The 17,694-nt window shown below is 45.5% G+C and overlaps 1 protein-coding gene across 14 annotated transcripts in view; it reads left to right on the top strand.

Annotated features, from left to right (window-relative positions):
* BCAS1 (breast carcinoma amplified sequence 1) overlaps positions 1-17,694 on the top strand; it is a 99,499-nt gene that overhangs the window by 43,253 nt on the left and 38,552 nt on the right. For 9 of the 14 annotated variants that reach the window (XM_027558223.1, XM_027558225.1, XM_027558226.1 and 6 more), the window contains exons 5-7: positions 11,204-11,347; positions 12,572-12,616; positions 14,939-15,073. In XM_027558223.1, the coding sequence (XP_027414024.1) occupies positions 11,204-11,347; positions 12,572-12,616; positions 14,939-15,073 (324 nt within the window). The remainder of the gene's footprint in view (positions 1-11,203; positions 11,348-12,571; positions 12,617-14,938; positions 15,074-17,694) is intronic. The other 5 variants (XM_027558227.1, XM_027558231.1, XM_027558230.1 and 2 more) reach the window with 1 other exon arrangement.

A 17,694-nucleotide genomic window follows, 5' to 3' on the forward strand; every position in this document is an offset into this window, starting at 1 on the left:
GTATGCACTGTGCCTGCCCTCCGGAGGGGCGCTCCTCCAGTTTGCCCGCGCACCCGCCTCCCCCGTCGGCCCCCAGAGCGCAGCTCCTGAGCTGCTCTTTGCGCTGCTCTGTTCTCATGTCAGAGTTGGGAGTACAGAAAAAATCCCCAACAGAGACCATTTTTCATCCTTCGTAGCCTGTAAGACAATTTGAAGCAATGTAGGCTAATAATAAATCCAGCCTTAGGGTCAGTTCGTAAGCAGGTGTTGAACAGTGAATCGGAAGGATCAGTACTTTTCGTTTATTCATTCATCAAACATCTGAGTGCTTTCTTTGTGCCAGGAATGATTTTAGGATGAACAGAATGTTATACCCCGTGCGAGCTTTCATTATAGCATAAAGATCAACAATTTTGTTGTTGTTCAGTCGCTCAGTCGTATCCGACTCTTTACAACCCCATGGACCTCAGCACACCAGGCCTCCCTGTCCATCACCATCTCCCAGAGTTTACTCAGATTCATGTCCATTAAGTTAATGATGCCATCCAGCCATCTCATCCTCTGCTGCCCTCTTCTCCTTTTGCCCCCAATCTTTCCCAGCATCAGGGTCTTTTCCAGTGAGTCTCCTCTTCGCATTAGGTGGCCAAAGAATTGGAGCTTCAGCTGCAGCATCAATCCTTCCAATGAATATTCAGGGTTCATTTCCTTTAGGATTGACTGGTTTGATCTCCTTGCAGTCCAAGGGACTCTCAAGCGTCTTCTCCAGCACCAAATTCAAAAGCACCAATTCTTCGGCGCTCAGCTTTCTTTATGGTCCAACTCTCATATCTGTACATGACTACTGGAAAAACCATAGCTTTGACAGTACAGACCTTTGTTGGCAAAGTGATGTCTCTGCTTTTTATGCTGTCAAGGCTATGATCCATGAAGGAGAAGACCAATAACCAAGAAAATAAGCAGTTCCAGTGTATGAAAAGGGTCACGAATGAAATAAACAGAGTTTTGAGATAGAAAGCAGAGGAGAGAGGAAGCTGGTAATTAGGATTGGATAGAGGGTGGGGTCAGGAAAGATTCGGTCTAATGCAAAAATTCAGGAAAAAAGATGTCATTTTTCTTTTCCTGAATAAGTCCAAACAATTCTTAGAAAATATGCAGCCTAATTTTGCAGCATTCAAAACCGTTTTCTCACTTTCGGGAAGTGTTGGTTAAACAGATGACGAACTTGTTCCAGGCTATGGGTTATCTGCTTTTGTATTTTAAAGTTTTTTTTTTTTAATGTTGGATCTTTTTTCTCTCTAATAAATGTAAAATATCGTTATCAGCCTCGGGGTTGTCCATGTTGGAACTAATCACAGGACAGAAGCGCCTTCCACAGATTCTTTTTTGCCCGACATGACCTGGAATTACTCTGTGCCCACTCTTTACCCACTGTAATCGTATTTTTCAATTTTATATCATACATAGTGGACTTTATTTAAGGATATGCCAACTCCTGTGTCCTTAGGAATATCCCCAAAGTAATTACTGCTGCCAGAAAAAGAAGCAAGGAAAGAACGTTTTATTGCTTAATTCTCTACCCGCATTTCACTTGCCATCGGAAATCAAGTTGAAAAATTCACTTACCCCTCAAGTGGAGGAGTTGCTGAGAGAGAAAATGGAAAACCCTTATTTATAGGAAGAAAGTGTGAATTGCTTTCTCTGATAGATTTCTTTCCACCTTCCACCTATGACTAACATGGACAGCTGGTTTGTTTAATCTCATAAATCTAACATCTCTGCCTCGGTCAATACCGTGGGCTAACGAGGCTGTATCATGTCAAGGTGCTGTGTTACACTGCTGCTGCCAAAGGTATAAGATGAGCTATTAATAACCTGAGGTTATGTCTACAGAGTATTAAAACAGGTGGTGAGCTTGTGATTTGTAATAAAGTATATCATACGGGATAATTGGTCCAACCTGGCTTGATTCAATCAGGTTAAGCAGCTAAAATGAACAGGGTTGCCTCTTTCCTTCCAAAAAAAAAGAGAAAATGGGTCAGTGGAGCATTTTTAGATCTGTGTCATGAAGATTCTCCCACCTAGAAAACACGCCAGAAGACGATGAAAAGTCTAGATTTCAGGAGCTTCCCTGGTGGTCCAGCGGTTAAGAACCTGCCTTCCAGTACAGGGGACAGAGGCTCAGTCCCTGGTTGGGGAACTAAGATCCCACATCCGATGCTGCAGAGCAGCTAAGCCCACATGCCATCCTGGAGGGCCTGAGTACAGCAACAAAGACCCTACGAGACACGGCGAAGGTCACGTGTGCTGCAACTAAGTCCTAAATACATTTTACAAATACATAAACTTTTTAAAGTTACCAATGTGAGGTTTTTTTAATCTAGATTTTACACTTCAATATTTTTATGTTATTTTATTGCCCTCTGAAGTGTCTGGTAATTTCTTAATCAACTACTTGGCTCACTAGGAAGTTTATTTCAACTGTGGCACTCTGGCAGTACACAATTTTTAAGTCTTACGAAATTTGAAAGGACGATATGACATCTGGGAATTTATTGAGAAAATGTGTAACATTTATCCATAAGGTTTTGTGTTTTTTGAAGTCCCACATTATTTGTAAGAGAAAAGTTCAGTTCAGTCACTCAGTCATGTCCCACTCTTTGTGACCCCATGGACTGCAGCACGCCAGGCCTCCCTGTCCATCACCATCTCCCAGAGTTTACTCAAACCCATGTCTATTGAGTCAGTGATTCCATCCAACCATCTCATCCTCTGTCATCCCCTTCTCCTCTTGCCATCAATCTTTCCCAGTATCAGGGTCTTTTCCAGTGAGTCAGTATTTGGCCAATACTTGTCATGTGGCCAAAGTATTGGAGTTTCAGCTTCAGCATCAGTCCTTCCAGTGAACACCCAGGACTTTAGGATGGACTGGTTGGATCTCCTTGCAGTCCAAGGGACTCTCAAGAGTCCTCTCCAACACCACAGTTCAAAAGCATCAAAGCTCAGCTTTCTTTATAGTCCAACTCTCACATCCATACATGATCACTGGAGAAACCATAGCCTTGACAAGACAGACCTTTGTCAGCAAAGTAATGTCTCTGCTTTTTAATACGCTGTCTGGGTTGGTCTTAGTTTTGCAAGTTGGGAAGATCTAAAAGATCTAGTTAGACTTTGCACTGACTCTGGTATACCCTTACACTGGGGATCATGAACAAGATGACATAGAAATAGAATTATTGATTGTGAAGATAGCTATAACATAACATTAAATAAGAAAATCAAGTTTCAAAGTAGTGTATACTTTGTAGTGTATTTATCCCTTTAGGATAAACGTTTGCCTTGCCTGTCCACATGTACATTCATCCTTCTACCCAAAGAGGGACTTGAAATGCAAAACTGCAGATTGTTGGCAGTAGTTATTTGCTGTCATGGGATAATGGGTGCAGTTAATACTTTTATTCTGTGCTCATGTAAATTTTCTCTTTTTTATGCATGAAGCAAGCACGGAGTACTGCCTATGTATAAGGAAAATATTGCAATCTAGGTAGTTTCCCAGTTCCTCCACTAGACGGCGCTATGGAGCTTGCGCCGTCCTGAGCTGTATTAGAAACTGCAGCAGTAACCAGAGGTTTAACAGGGGTTATTTTCACTTACAGTCATTCTGGAACTGTGCAATCCAGAGGTTGCGTGGCAATTTCTTGTTCAGAAATAATACTGGCTTTTAAAACGCACAGCCAATGTGTGTTTTGGAAAGAGAAAACGCTGCGGATGGGCAGTTTTCCAAGTCCTTTCGTAACTGTATTTTACGGTTGTTCTATTTCTTTCCTTATTTTTGCCATGAGCTTAAAAGATGTGAATGCATTTCTATCCGTTGATGTGAACTGGGCGAGAATAGTGGTAAAGGGCTTCCCTGGTAGTCCGGTGGTTGAGAATCCAGAATACAGGGGACACAGGTTTGAGCCCTGGTCCAGGAAGATGGCACATGCCTCAGAGCAAGTAAGCCTGGGGGCCACAGTTACTGAAGCCCGGCCACGCTGGAGCCTGAGCTCTGCAGCAAGAGAAGCCACTGCAGTGAGAAGCCCTGCTCCACAAAACCGGAGAAAGCTTGCCCAGAGCAGCCAAAAATACACATATAAATAAATCTTAGAATAGAGGAAAAAAAGTAAAAATACAAAATAAACTCCGGGGATAGATCCTCCTTCGGTGGTTTTGAGCTTTGTAGTAAAACGAGGTGTTAAAGAAAAATTCCCAAATTACTTCAGAAATGTTAAATTTCCACTGAACATTTTTAGTAGACTTTGGTCTTGGAATCCCTTCCTGCTTATTTGATTGATTTCTTGCCCTTCTAAGAAAACTGAAGGATGCGTGTTTAGCTTTGAGTGTGCACGGATCCCATTTTTCACCGTGGGTGTGACGGTGGGCGTGTGCAGGCGGTGTGCTGCTGGAGGGAGAACAGCGAGGCCTGGGCGTTCGTCTGGAGCCCGCTGTTGCTGAGCCGGTGATGGCCTTGTGCGTCTGGGGCAGCCGCGTGGGAGAGGAAGCGGAGCTCTCCCTTTTATCCCAGACAGCATGTGGCTCGAATTTCTAACAGATGGAAGAGAGTCGGGTAATGGGTTTCTGTACCAGTCGACATTGCTTAGACAAATCTTCCCGTGTTAAGCTGCGTGTTGGACCGTGATTCTTGGTACAAAAACTCACAATGAACCCAGTGCTGCCCGATCGGTGGGGACCTCTAGATGAGGTAGATGTTCATTACAAGTAGTTCCAGGCGAGGCTTTTTTTTAGCCTTGATCATCCTGCCTTCACGTATATTCTCACTTGGACAATGCAGACCTTGCTTTGAGGGAGAAGGAACCCAGCTGACAATTTACAGTGGGAGGAAGGTGCCAGAAGCCCCATGTGGGTTTGATCATAGACAATCAAGGTATGATAAGGCAGCACGGTTTTTCAACATGACAAATTGTGGTCCGGTAACTACTGTTTCAATCTGTCTGCCCTTTGAAGCCGACTGAAAGGGAAAGAATATATATAGGCCTCTTCCGCACAGATGAAAAACACGCTGACCCCATGCACACCTGTTTGCTTAAAAAGAAGTTTCCAGGTAGTTCCTGGAGAGTGCCTGTGTTTCTGTCTGAAATTTCTGTTTGCTCAGAATGATCCGGAGGCCTGATGAAAATAGCGAAGATGTATTTGTAGTTAAGGACAAAGCTCCTACAAATAACCCAGTAGTCCAGGCACAGGCCACACGCTGGTGGCCGCGGGCCGGATCGCCGTCCCCCGCGGGCCGTTGGCTCTCTGGACGGCTTCTGTGGATCTGGCGTCAGTCGTCCCATTCTGTCGTGTTTGTTCGGTTTGTTCGTGCTGGGTCTCCGTTGCTGTGCAGCGGGGCTCCAGGACGCGCGGGCTCAGTCCTGTGGCTCCCGGCTCCGGAGCGCCGGCTCGGTAGTTGGAGCCCACGGCCTTAGCTGCTTCTCGGGTGTGGGATCTTCTCAGACCGGAGTCGAAACTGCGTCCCCTGCAGGCGCACTCTTCACCACTGAGCCAGCAGGGAAGCCACACATTTTGTTTTCATTTTAATTTTTAATACAGAATGCGATCACATGACTCAAAATACGAAATTATTAAACGGCGTACTTGTCTAGCAATTCTGCTCCCACCAGATAATCACTGTATTTTTAAATGAATCTTTCCTGAGCATATGCAAGCAGAAGACAAGCATAAACTCACGCTCCTTCTTGTTTACTCAAATGCTAATCTACTATGCACTGTGTTCTGGCCCTTGCTTTCTTTCCCCAGCTGACAGTACTGTCTTTATCTGTACAGCGTCCAAATCTGGAACACACAGTTTTCCAGTGAATGGATGTACCATGAGTTATTTACCCAGGACTTTATTAATGACGTTTGGCATGTTTCCCAGCATTTGCTATGACCTCACTGTAGTAAGTAAGCTTGTGCATTTGTTATTTCACACTTACGTGAACTCAACTCTTGAGAGCGGAGTCGCTGGTGAAGGCATGTATGCTTCTATGGTGCCCTTCACCCGCCATCCGCTTGGCTGCAGCACGCAGGGTCTGCATCACGGGGCTCGGCCTCGCTGGTTTCCGCTCAAGGAGTTTAGTTGCTCCACAGTGTTTGGGATCTCAAGTTCCCCAATCAGGGATCGACCCACATCCCCTGCATTGCAAGACGGATTCTTAACCACTGGGCCACCAGGGACTCCTTGAAAGAATATGCGTGTGTTTAAGTTTAGTTGGTAGTGCCGGAATTCCGACCCTCCCTCCGTCGGGCCTGAAGCTACTTCACTCAGTAAAACACGAGGGCGCCTGCTTCTCACCCCAGCCTCCTCACAGAACGTCTTCAAACATTCAGACTTTCTGACTTTCGACCATTCCTTTCACGACTTCTGGAGTTTCAGTCAAAGTTACAAAAGCTCTGTCAATCCAAAATTATGGAAGCGTTTCCTGAGTGCTCTACTAGTGTGTTTATCCATTTAGATTTTCCCCGGAGTAGGATTATGGCACTGGAGAAGGAACTGGCAACCCACTCCAGTATTCTTGCCTGGAGAATCCCACGGACAAAGGAGCCTGGTGGCCTCAGTCCACGGGGTCGCAAAGAGTCGAACATGACTGAGCAACTAACACACACACACAGTATTATGGTGCTGTGTTAACTTTTTAGATGGCCACCCCTGTCCCTACGTCTTCAATATAAAAAGCCCTTTAATATAAAAAACCTGTATCACACACTAAACTCGCATATGTCTTTGGTCGAAATGTGTTACATGTGGTTCTTCTGTGTGCTCAGTCGTGCCTGACTCTTTGTGACCCCATGGACTCCATCCCGCCAGGCTCCTCTGTCCGGGAGATTTCCCAGGCAAGAACACTGGAGTGGGTTGCCATTTCCTACTCCAGGGGATCTTCCCAGACCCAGGGATCGAACCTGTGTTATATGTGAATGATGACAAATGTGGGGAGAATAGCAGGGAAGAGGAACAGAGACAAGGGAAATTAAAACAGGGTAACTCTTTGTACAAAGTTGATATTTGGGTAAACCCCTGAAGGAAGGGAGGTGTGAGGCAGTGTACTTAAAAGCTTTTTGCTGCTGAAATCATTTGGGCCTAGGGTCAAATCCTAGCTTTAGTCTAAGATCAAAGGCAAGTTATTTATTCTTTTCATGAATCAATTTATTTATCAGTAAAAATGGCGTGACAAATCGTTATAAGAACTAAATGAGATCTTTTTAACTAGCTTAGCATTGGGCTTGACATATAAAGGTTGATCATTATCATTATAATGATATTACCATGGACATTTTTCCTTCTCATCCACATTCCTCAAAGAACGTATGGCTGCAGAACACCCATCACGTGGTCCACAGGTGAATCCCACATGTTACTATGACACGCTGCTTCCTTGTTCTAGGACTGTGCGGACTTTTGAGTGGTTCTTCATTCCCACTTTTTCAGCCCTCTCCGTAATGCTTGTATAAACTTTTTAGTCTTTTTAAACTTTTTGTTCATTTATTTTATTCCTGCCGCTCGGGGTCTTCACTGCTGCGTGCAGGCCTCCTCTAGTTGTGGCGAGCGGGGGCGCCTCTAGTTCTGGTTCCCGGGCTCCTCACTGCAGCGGCTTCTCTTGTCGCCGAGCGCGGGGCTCTGGCACACAGGCTCAGTGTTTGTGGCGCGTGGGGTCTTCCTGGACCAGCAGTCAAACCCGTACCTTCTGTTCAGCAGGTGGATTCTTAACCACTGGACCACCAGAGAAAGAAAGTGAAAGTCGCTCAGTCGAGTCCGCCTCTTTGCAGCCCCAGGGACTGTATAGAATTCTCCAGGCCAGAATACTGGAGTGGGTAGCCTATCCTTTTTCCAGCAGATCTTCCCAGCCCAGGAATTGAACTGGGGTCTCCTGCATTGCAGGCGGGTTCTTTACCATTGAGCTGCCTGGGAAGCCTGTCTTGCCCCCTGGATCTCAGTCGAACTGAATAACCTGCCCCTGAAGCCCTTCCCACCTGGGTTCCCACCTCATCCTTTCCTTTCATGTCCTTCCTGCCGTCTGAAACTCCTCTCCACCCCAGCCCTCCCCACCCCACGTGTCCACCCGCAGCTCAGGCTCCAGGGCCGAGGGCAGATGCTGCTCCATCTTCAACCCTTCCTCGTCCCTCTAGCTCAGCTATTCTCATCCTTGACACACACTGGAATCACCCAGAGGCTCTAAGAATGATGATGCCTGAGCCTCACCTCCAGACATTCGATCAGATTGGTTCAGGGAGTGTCTGGGTGTTAACGCTGGTGTAAAATGCTGCCCAGCGGATTCTGCACGGCAGCTAAGTGGGTTCGTGGGACTCGTGTTTCCTTGTACCCAAGTTCTTCTTCTTTGCCAGCCTTTATCCACAGTGAGACTGGAAGCACTTCGAGACAGGAACGTCTCTGGTTCAACTTTGTCAGTCTCACCAGGCTCAAGATGAGGCTCAGTAACCTAACAGTGATGACAACAGCAACAGTGTTTATTGACTGTTTGCTGTGTGCTTGATGCTTTCAAACTGTGGTTTTGGAGAACATTCTTGAGAGCCCCTTGGACTGCAGGGAGATCCAGCCAGTCCATCCTAAAGGAAATCAGTCCTGAGTGTTCATCAGGAAGACTGATGTTGAAGCTGACACTCCAATACTTTGGCCACCTGATGCCAAGAATTGACTTATTTGAGAAAACCCTGATGCTGGGAAAGATTGAGGGCAGGAGGAGAAGGGGACGACAGAGGATGAGATGGTTGGATGGCATCACCGACTCGATGGACATGCGTTTGAGCAATAGTGGAGGACAGGGGAGCCTGGCGGGTTGCGTCCGTGGGGTCACGAAGAGTCAGACACGACTTGGCAACTAAACAGCAAAACGACACTGTGTGCTACAGACGTGCTAAACCCTTTGGACGGACCATCCCACTGACACCCCAGCGACCCTCAGAGGCAGGTGCTGCTCTTTCGGCCCATGAACACTCTAGACACAGACATCAGGGAACACGAAAAGGCAGGGGTGTGAACGGAGAAGAGGGCAGAGCCTGGGCAGGCTGGCTCCAGGCGGCACTCACACCGTGGGGCTGCTCTACAGTTTGCAAGTGCTCAGGATTCCCCCACCACGTTACTGAACGAAGGTGAATGAGTGAGTAGGTGGAAATAAGCAGCTCTCTCCAAGGATCAGCTCCAGCAGCCCTGGTGGGGCACTTCATTAGATTTAGTGCTGGTATCACATCCATGCTGGCTCATCTTACACACACCTGTTTGATGATTTATGTAACTTTTTTGATTTAATATTTCATCTAAAGTTTTTCTACTCAACTGTACCCAAGCAAAACTGTTCATTGTACCAAAGAAGTATCTTTCCAAACAAACACTCCTAAAGAATAACTTCATGCATCTGTATGTGTCCATGTGTATGCACCACCTAAAATCAGATCATCGCCCACACGGGCGCACCACACGCTAAGCGCCACGGTGCTTCAGTCGTGTTCGCCTCTTTGAGACCCCATGGACTGTAGCTCGCCAGGCTCCCTGTCCATGGGTTTTCCGAGGCACGAATACTGGAGTGGGTTGCCATTACCTTTTCCAGGGGATCTTCCTGACCCAGGGATTGAACCCACATCTCCTGCATTGGCAGGTGGGTTCCTCACCACTAGCATCTGCGAAGCCACTCATCCGCTAGACACAAAATTTTCAACCATCCTCTTTATCAACCTACTTCACAACCTGGATCCGAATTACACCTTGAAATTATCAAAAAATTCAACTCATATTAGACTTCGAATATGAACAGGAAAGGGCTTCCCAGGTGGCACTAATGGTAAATAACCCCCCTGCCAATGCAGGAGATGTAAGAGACCCAGGTTCAATCCCTGGTCAGGAAGATCCCCTGGAGGAGGGCATGGCAACCCACTCTAGCATTTTTGCCTGGAGAATTCCATGGACAGAGGAGCCTGGCGGGCTACAGTCCGTGGGGTCTCAAAGAGTCGGACACGACTGAAGGGACTTAGCAGAGCACAGCACACAGCATGAACAAGAAGTTATATTAGAACCTGTTTAAAGGGACATCTCTCCCCAGGTAAAACTCCTTCTGCCTGGGATGAACTAGAAAAGCTGAGAACTTAGAGCTGTGGCTCTGATCTGAGTTGGGTTTTATGAAGTTCCAGCTCTTTCAGAGGCATTTCACAAAAAGCTCTGCTCCATTTAGAGAGAGCTCTGGAACTGAGGAAAACTCTGTGGAATACACACATTATTATTACCTTTTAAAATATTCACCAAAAAGTGTTTATATATTTTCATAGCTGTTCAAAAAAAAGCAGCCCCATTCTTTCTTTGGCCATGCCATGCAGCATGTGGGATCTTAGTTCCCCAACCGGGAATCGAACCCACGCCCCCTGTGTTGGAAGTGCTGAGTCTTAACCACTGGGCCACCAGGGAAGTTCCAAAGAAAGCCCCATTTCTGATGCAGACTCTTCTGGCTTGGTCCTTGGCACTAGGCTAACCTCTATGCCAAGTGATTCGGCATGGGGAGGTGATCTAGAAACCCAAAGAAGGGAACAGGTCCTGTGGGTGCTGTGACCCAGAGAGACTTCAGCGAAGGATGAAACTTGAGCCCAAGCCTGCAGAATGCATGGGTTGGAAGTAACCTGGCTTGGCCCAAGGTCGTGGGAGTGAAGAAAACAAAAAAGGCCGCTTTGGCAAGCATCCTGCCATCCTGGGTGGGTTAGAAGAGGACGTCCATCCCTGTGCCCCAGCTTTTCACCAACAAACTCCCAGATCCTGAAGTCGGAATTATGATTCTAAAACATCAGTGCGTTTCTTAGTTGATACAATCCACCACCATGGGGACGGTGGGAAACCGCATAGAAGGATCTCCCACAATCAGACCGGGGGAGCACAGGGCACTGGCGTCCTGCACAGCCTTTCTGCAGAGCTGGGAGAAAAGGGGTTTTGTTTGGGACGCGCCCTGCCGTGTTTGCTCGCCTCTGGCTCCGGACAGTGTCCCTCCGACTGACTGCAGATGCTGATTCTGTTGGAAGAGGGGGCGGGGAAGGAAAGAGTGACTCTCATAAGCCCCTGATTGTTCTGCATCCCCGTGGGCAGAAGAAGTATGGCTGGAATTAGTGGGTAAGGGAGAAAGAGGCGGGAAGCAAAAATATTGCTTTGAGAGTCCACATTCAACAAGTTGCAACCGTGAAAACTCTGTCTCAATCCTAGGACTTAGTTGACGGCAAGGGAAAGGCTGGACAGGAAGTCCCAACTGTGAGCTGCTCTGTCCCCGGGGACCCTGAGCAACTGGAGATTGCAAAGGAGGACGCCCAGGCAGAGAACAGTTCCATCATGAGCTTCTTTAAAACCCTGGTAAGTAATTTCAACTCCTTTTCTACTCTATTCCTAAGTCTTATTTGAGAAAGTTTTGCTAGCTCTAAGAATGACGGGCTTGAATGGCACTGCTCTAAACGGGGTGTCATCTTGGTGTAGCCGGACCCTGGAGAACAGGGAAAGGTGTTTCGTAAGGGAGTTGACTTTCAGCAAAGGAGCCTTCACTGCTGGCAACTGTGAGAAGCATGGCAGGTGACCAAACCATAGCCACGCTGTTGTTCAGCGGCGAAGTCGTGTCCAACTTACATGCGGCCCCGTGGACTGCAGGGTGCCAGGCTCCCTGTCCTTCACTGTCTCCTGGGGTTTGCTCAGATTCACCTCCGTGGAGTCAGTGATGCTATTTAGCCATCTCATCCTCGGCTGCCCCTCTCCTTTTGCTTTCAGTACACGTGAGCCATGTGGTCATGGAACTCTACCGCAGTTGGTGTCTTATGGTCATTGACTATAAAAATAATTGGAAAAAACTTCCCTGAGTTGCTGACCTGTCAAAGCGTTTTTGCCACTCAAATGGCAAATCGAACTGTAGGAGTCACTTTCTATCTTGTTCCGTCTAAAGCTCTCATCGGGTTGAGGCAGGGACCCACGTCTTCCATTGCTTGCTCATCTCTGACTCTTCAGGACCCACAGCTTGGCACGTGCCAGACACTCAGCAAAGGGCTGAGTGAGTGCATGCATAATTCAACAGAGAGCTTCAAGCATTTGGGCTATTTCCAAAGACAAAGACCAGCTTTGAAAGATAAAACAGAAAAAAATTAACAGAGTGTGCGACAAACACCAAAGGGCTGTATGTTTGTTTGGATCAGTGGGAGCCTTGCTGGAAAGTCTGGCCTTCCAGGAGACACACTTGAATGCAGTCAAGCTCTGGGTGAATGTATAAGATCTGATGCATTTCACTATAAAATATTAACTTCATTAACTTTTCTATACCTAGGCATTAACAGGATTTCTTATTATATTCCTTACCTGTAGAGTAAACTGGACTGTGTTAAAGAAAAATATGAAATAAGGACTTCCCTGGGGGCCCAGCGTTTAGGACTTGATGCTTTCACTGTGGGCCCCTGGGTTCAGTACCTGGTTGGGGAACTATGATTCTGCAGCAAGGCCAAAAAAAGAAAGGAAAGAGAGAGAGAGAGAGAAAATAAATAAATAAAATCACCCTAAAGAGCTGTGGTTTGTAACATCTGTTTTTTTCAAACTTTTAAGGTTTCGCCTCACAAAGCCGAAACTAAAAAAGATCCAGAAGACACGGTAGGTAGCCTGAAGTGTGTTTATATTTGGGTTTGTGTGTGGAACTGGATTTGGGTTTCTGTCCTCTTTGTTTTTTGAATTTTGTGTGTGTGTGTAGATACATATATACATATTTAGCAATTTAATACTGCCGTTAGGTCGTCCTTAAAATGTTCCATTTATGTTAATGGTATTTGAATGAAAATTTTGGTGGAAAACTTGAAATATGTGCCAATTGTGGCTAAATAATGTCACAAAAACCAGTTTCTTGCACAGAATTAGAACAGACTACTAATAATTATATAGCATCTTAGACTTTTTCGTCGTGTGTGGAGAGACCCAGGGAATAGAGTAAAAGCCGCTGGAAGTGAGAAAGCGGTGGGACTCAATTTAAAGCAGATGTAAGCCTCTGGGCTTTTGGTTTTCAAAACCTATGTCCTGCTTGGTTTTTCATGTCATTTGAAAAAAAAATAATCTCTACTGCCATGGCAATTGCTTGGTGGCACGAAACAGCCACGAGTTGACATTTGCCAAATGGAGGGGTTAGGATGCCCTGGAGAGCGTGCCCTTTTTCACTGTCATCCTAGAAATTCAGCTGGTTCCTCTCAAAGTACATTTTGTCTGCAACGGCGACCTTCTAGAGATGTTTTCCCTTTACACTGGACAGAGCCGGTTTTCTTCAGTAGGACACATGGTTTGAATTTCCCGGGAATCACGAGGATAACTGACCCTGGTGACAGAGAGGTGTCTTCTGTCCTCCTTTTGGTGACTGAAAGTGCTTTGAAAGCCACTGGGACCAAACAAACGGCTTGGCCAACTTGGTCCATCTGCTTCCCATATTTGAAGGGGCTGAGCTATGAAAAAGATCCTAGAATTTGTCTCAGAAGACCTGTGTTCAAGCCACAGTCCTGCTACTTGAAGGCTGTGTGATCCTAACCTGTCTGAACCCAAATTTCCACATCAGTAAAGCCGAGGCAATAAAACTTCTATCTCCCCACCCCCAGGAGTGAATGTGTGACCATGCCTGCTAAACCCAGGGAGTTCTATTCAAATGTAGGTGATCCCTATTTCCCTAATCCCTGCAGGACAGATTGAACACCAGGATTACATTTGCCTTGTATTGATTGGTTCCTCTAGAATTTTCTTTTCCATTGGAAAAAAAAAGATGTATCTGAGGCATCTACGTGCATTTTCCTATAAAGTTATTTATTTGCTACAAGGCTGCTAGGGTCAAGTTCAGTGAATGGTTGGGTCCACGGGTTTCTCTTTGGGTTCTGCATCTTGCATTGTTTGAAACAGTAAGGTGTGTGGGTGTGACATGTGGCTTTCTGAGTGACCTGGGGCCCTCCCTCTCATCAGCTGCTCCTGCCTCACCTAGAATGTGGTCCCAGCAGAAAGTACCTAGAGATAAAAATCTCATGCTTCTGCCCAGAGAGGGCTGGGTTCATTACTGAGGCAAATGGATCTCAAAAGAGGGTTTTGTGAATGTAGGTTGCTTGTGACACCCACAAACAGACTTTCCAACCTGATTCTCACGCTTGCCTCCTGGACATGTTTTCTACTGAAGTTCTTAGATTTATGCCTTTGAAACCTTTGTCCATCTTCTCATTTGGCCCTGGGCAATTTTTAGCACACTCAAAATCCCCCAGCATTTGTGACTTGAGTCAGCAATTCTGAATAATTGTAGCTGGGCTATTTTAGTCCCAATTTTGTCTCATTTTGGCTCAGAGGACTGGCTCATTCTAGAAACATCTTTTGCCTAGGAGATCTGCCCATCTAGAAGTCAGTTGAATCTTTGTGGATAATACTGTTCCCCTGAGGTTTCTAATACCAAAAAAGGGGAGATCAGTTTGAGAATGAAGGCCACTCAGTGGCAGGATTTGCCTTGAGTCCAGGATGCAAAAATAAGTTGCTTACCTTCAGGGATATATATATATATATTTTTTTTCACATGACAATAGCATGTAGATATTTAAAGCCATCCAGTAGGGACTGCATTCTCTTCTTCATTTTTAAAGTTTTTTCACCTGGTTATTTCATGACCTATAGACAAAGCTTAAAAATCTTGTCATTGTCTTTAGCAGATAGAGTTGTGCTAATCTGGGTCATTTAAATAGGTTACCGTGTTGAAAATCAACGTGTAACAAAAATAGACGGTGACAATGCTCTTTAACCATGTCTGAGAGTTTGACAGAGTGTTCACATGATTCCTTGTGATTGGAAGATGAGGGTGATGTATCAGTAGATAATTGACAACCAGGAGTACCGCACTTTAAAACAAAAGAGAAAAATGGATTTTGTTTAAAAACAAAGTTCTGAGCTGTGACTGCTGTTGCCCGAAAGGCGTCTAAGGGAGAAAGTGTCTCTGATGGACAAGCCGGGCAGAAGACATCCGAGGTCCAGGCTAAAGGCGCCAAGAAAAAGCACCTGCATAGCCCCAGGCTAGGACTCGCCTTCAGAAAATTCTTTAGGCATAAGGTCTGTATCTCGTTAAACTAGGAGGGAAAAAAACAGAACCCTGGTCTTCATTCTGTGGCTTACCTGCACATCCTGTGTCCACCCAGCTCCTCTTCAGTGAAGAAAGAGCCTTGGGTGGTGGGTCTCATTAGAGGGAAATTAAATATTATGTGAGACAATTTTCAGTGATTTTTTTTAAGTCCTCATAGTTTTAAATGTCTCAGATTACTAGTGTGGACCAGGGTTCTAAGATTCTTCTAACCCAGTGTTTCCCAAATGTTGAATGTTTGCGTACCTGCTCCATCATTTTTGAGATATATCACTATTTACTTGGGGCTTCCCTGGTGGCTCAGCTGGTAAAGAATCCACCTGCAATGTGGGAGACCTGGGTTTGATCCTTGGGTTGGGAAGATCCCCTGAAGAAGGGAATGGCTACCCACTCCAGTGTTCTAGCCTGGAGAATTCCATGGACATATAGTCTATGGGGTTGCAAAGAGTCAGACACGACTGAAAGACTTTCATATTTATTAAATATTTCTATATTGAAATTGACTTACTCCTTATTTAAGGTTATCTTGAAAAGAAACTTGACATTACATCACACTTGTAAAGCAGAATCACTTTTCATAAGAAGAAGGTACCATTATATAAGCAATAAAAAAGATATTACCTTCTAGCTACCTGGCTCATGTTAAGCTCTGAACTGTTGGCCTTTCTAGCTTTATGGAAAGGCACTTAGCCAACGGTAGAGAAATGTTAAAGATTTCTCTACCAAAACCAGACTGAGATTTCCTTCTGAATTGTCTTACAAAGATGAGAATTGAAAAAGGATGAGTATTTTCACGGTATTAATATTATTTAATATCGTATCTTGGCTCAACCCAAAGCCATCTCTCATCCCACCAATGGTCTGCTTTCTGCACTTTGGGAAACACTTTTCTAACCTCAAGATTTTATCGCCTTGTGCTCTGCTCCATCTCTTCCCTGTATTAACTAAACTTATACTGAACCCAAACGGAAGCCCAGGCACCGCAAAACAATGAATGAAGGCGGAACAAACTCTGCCTCCACGTTCTTGACAAGCAAAGACAACAGAGAAGTCAGTTTCAGAGATTTTATTCTTCTCGTGTCTAAGAAATAGCCAGTATTTGTCTAAAACCATCATCAATTAAAAGGACCCCTGACTTGGGCCAGCATGCTTCTAAAGGTGCTCGAAATGTCCACCATTCTCCACTAAGTTGAATGAACTTATTTTAAAAACATCCCCAGCTGGGTATGAGAGTCCCTGGACTGTGTATGCAAATCAAAGCTCCACAGAAAGCTCTCCTGGCTGAATCTATATTTGCATAAACAAACTATTATGGAGCCACCCTTTGATTTCCCTACAGAGTTATTTTGTTCTGCAAAGAGAGAAGGGGCGGATGAGAGATTCTGCAGTGGGGGAGGGGAAATTAAAAGGCGGTTCTACCGGATGCAGTAGACGATTTGGTAACTGCTGGTGGAAGGGGTCAGAGACTGGGGCAAAGGAGTCTAGCAGAATTCCCGAACAGGGAGCTCCTGTGAGCAGGGAGCTTTGGAAGTTTACGACGCGTATGACCGCCCACCACCGGCAGATCTGCATGTCTCATGACATTCATTTCATGCTAAGTTCCAGAGTCTCTTCCCCTCCCACAAGTGGACCACCCAAGTTCCGTATTCCCAGGGCTTCCCCAAACCTTGGTCTCGCTTCCTGCCCCTCAGGTGCCTGTGGGGAAAGGAGAGGACTCTGGGACTCCTGGGTGATGTGGAAGTGACCCTTCCTGGGGTTCTGTATAGCAGACCAAAGGTTTTGCCTTGAGTCATATTCAGTCTCTTGTTTTACGTCATTTAAGGGGACAAGTCCCAGATATTCTTTACTCTCATTTATACAGCAGTTTGGTGGGCCTCGTTGGCTTTTACCTTCCTGCCTCGGAAAGTGTTCATCTTTTCTTCAATTGATTGTTCGGTCGTCCAAAAAGATAGGAAAAAAGGGCCATTAAAACAGACCAGCCAGAGTCTATCAGTGAACCTTGGTGCCTGATTTTGGGAGTTGTGATATTCTTCCTCCTTGAGTTCGTTGTGACCCAGGACCGAAAAGGAGACCTCATCCAAGCAAATTCAAGGATAAAACATTGTCTTCTAGTTTTGCTCTAAAAGAATATAAGGGCTACCAATCCTGGTTAACTCCTAGGTTCGTTTCTTTATAGATCAATTTTCCTTCTTATAAAAAGGATTTTCTTAGTGTAAAAGAATGGAGAATCCTGGAGTTAATCAATGGAATACGTTTATTGTTATAAATAATAAGGAGGTCAGCATTTCTTTGCTGAATCTGAATCTTTTTTCTCTTGGCTTAACCACACATGATGCTTCAGCATAAAATGTTGTCACACATCCTGCAGACATTGAACGCAAAGGATGTGGATTTAGAGTGTCTTTGCTACACCCAGAAACGCTCCCTTCCCCACTCTGGTTTGCTCAGTGCCTCCTCTGTGGGTTAGACAGTAAAATATCAGCAGCTACCTCACGGGATTCATAAGCTTCTGCCACACATTCATTGTTTTTCGGTTCTTGGTACAGTGTTTACATCTTACTAACACTTCCCCTCTTCCACACCCAAATGTGAA

The sequence above is a fragment of the Bos indicus x Bos taurus genome, chromosome 13 (genome assembly GCF_003369695.1).
Source record: "Bos indicus x Bos taurus breed Angus x Brahman F1 hybrid chromosome 13, Bos_hybrid_MaternalHap_v2.0, whole genome shotgun sequence".
Lineage (NCBI taxonomy): Eukaryota > Metazoa > Chordata > Mammalia > Artiodactyla > Bovidae > Bos > Bos indicus x Bos taurus.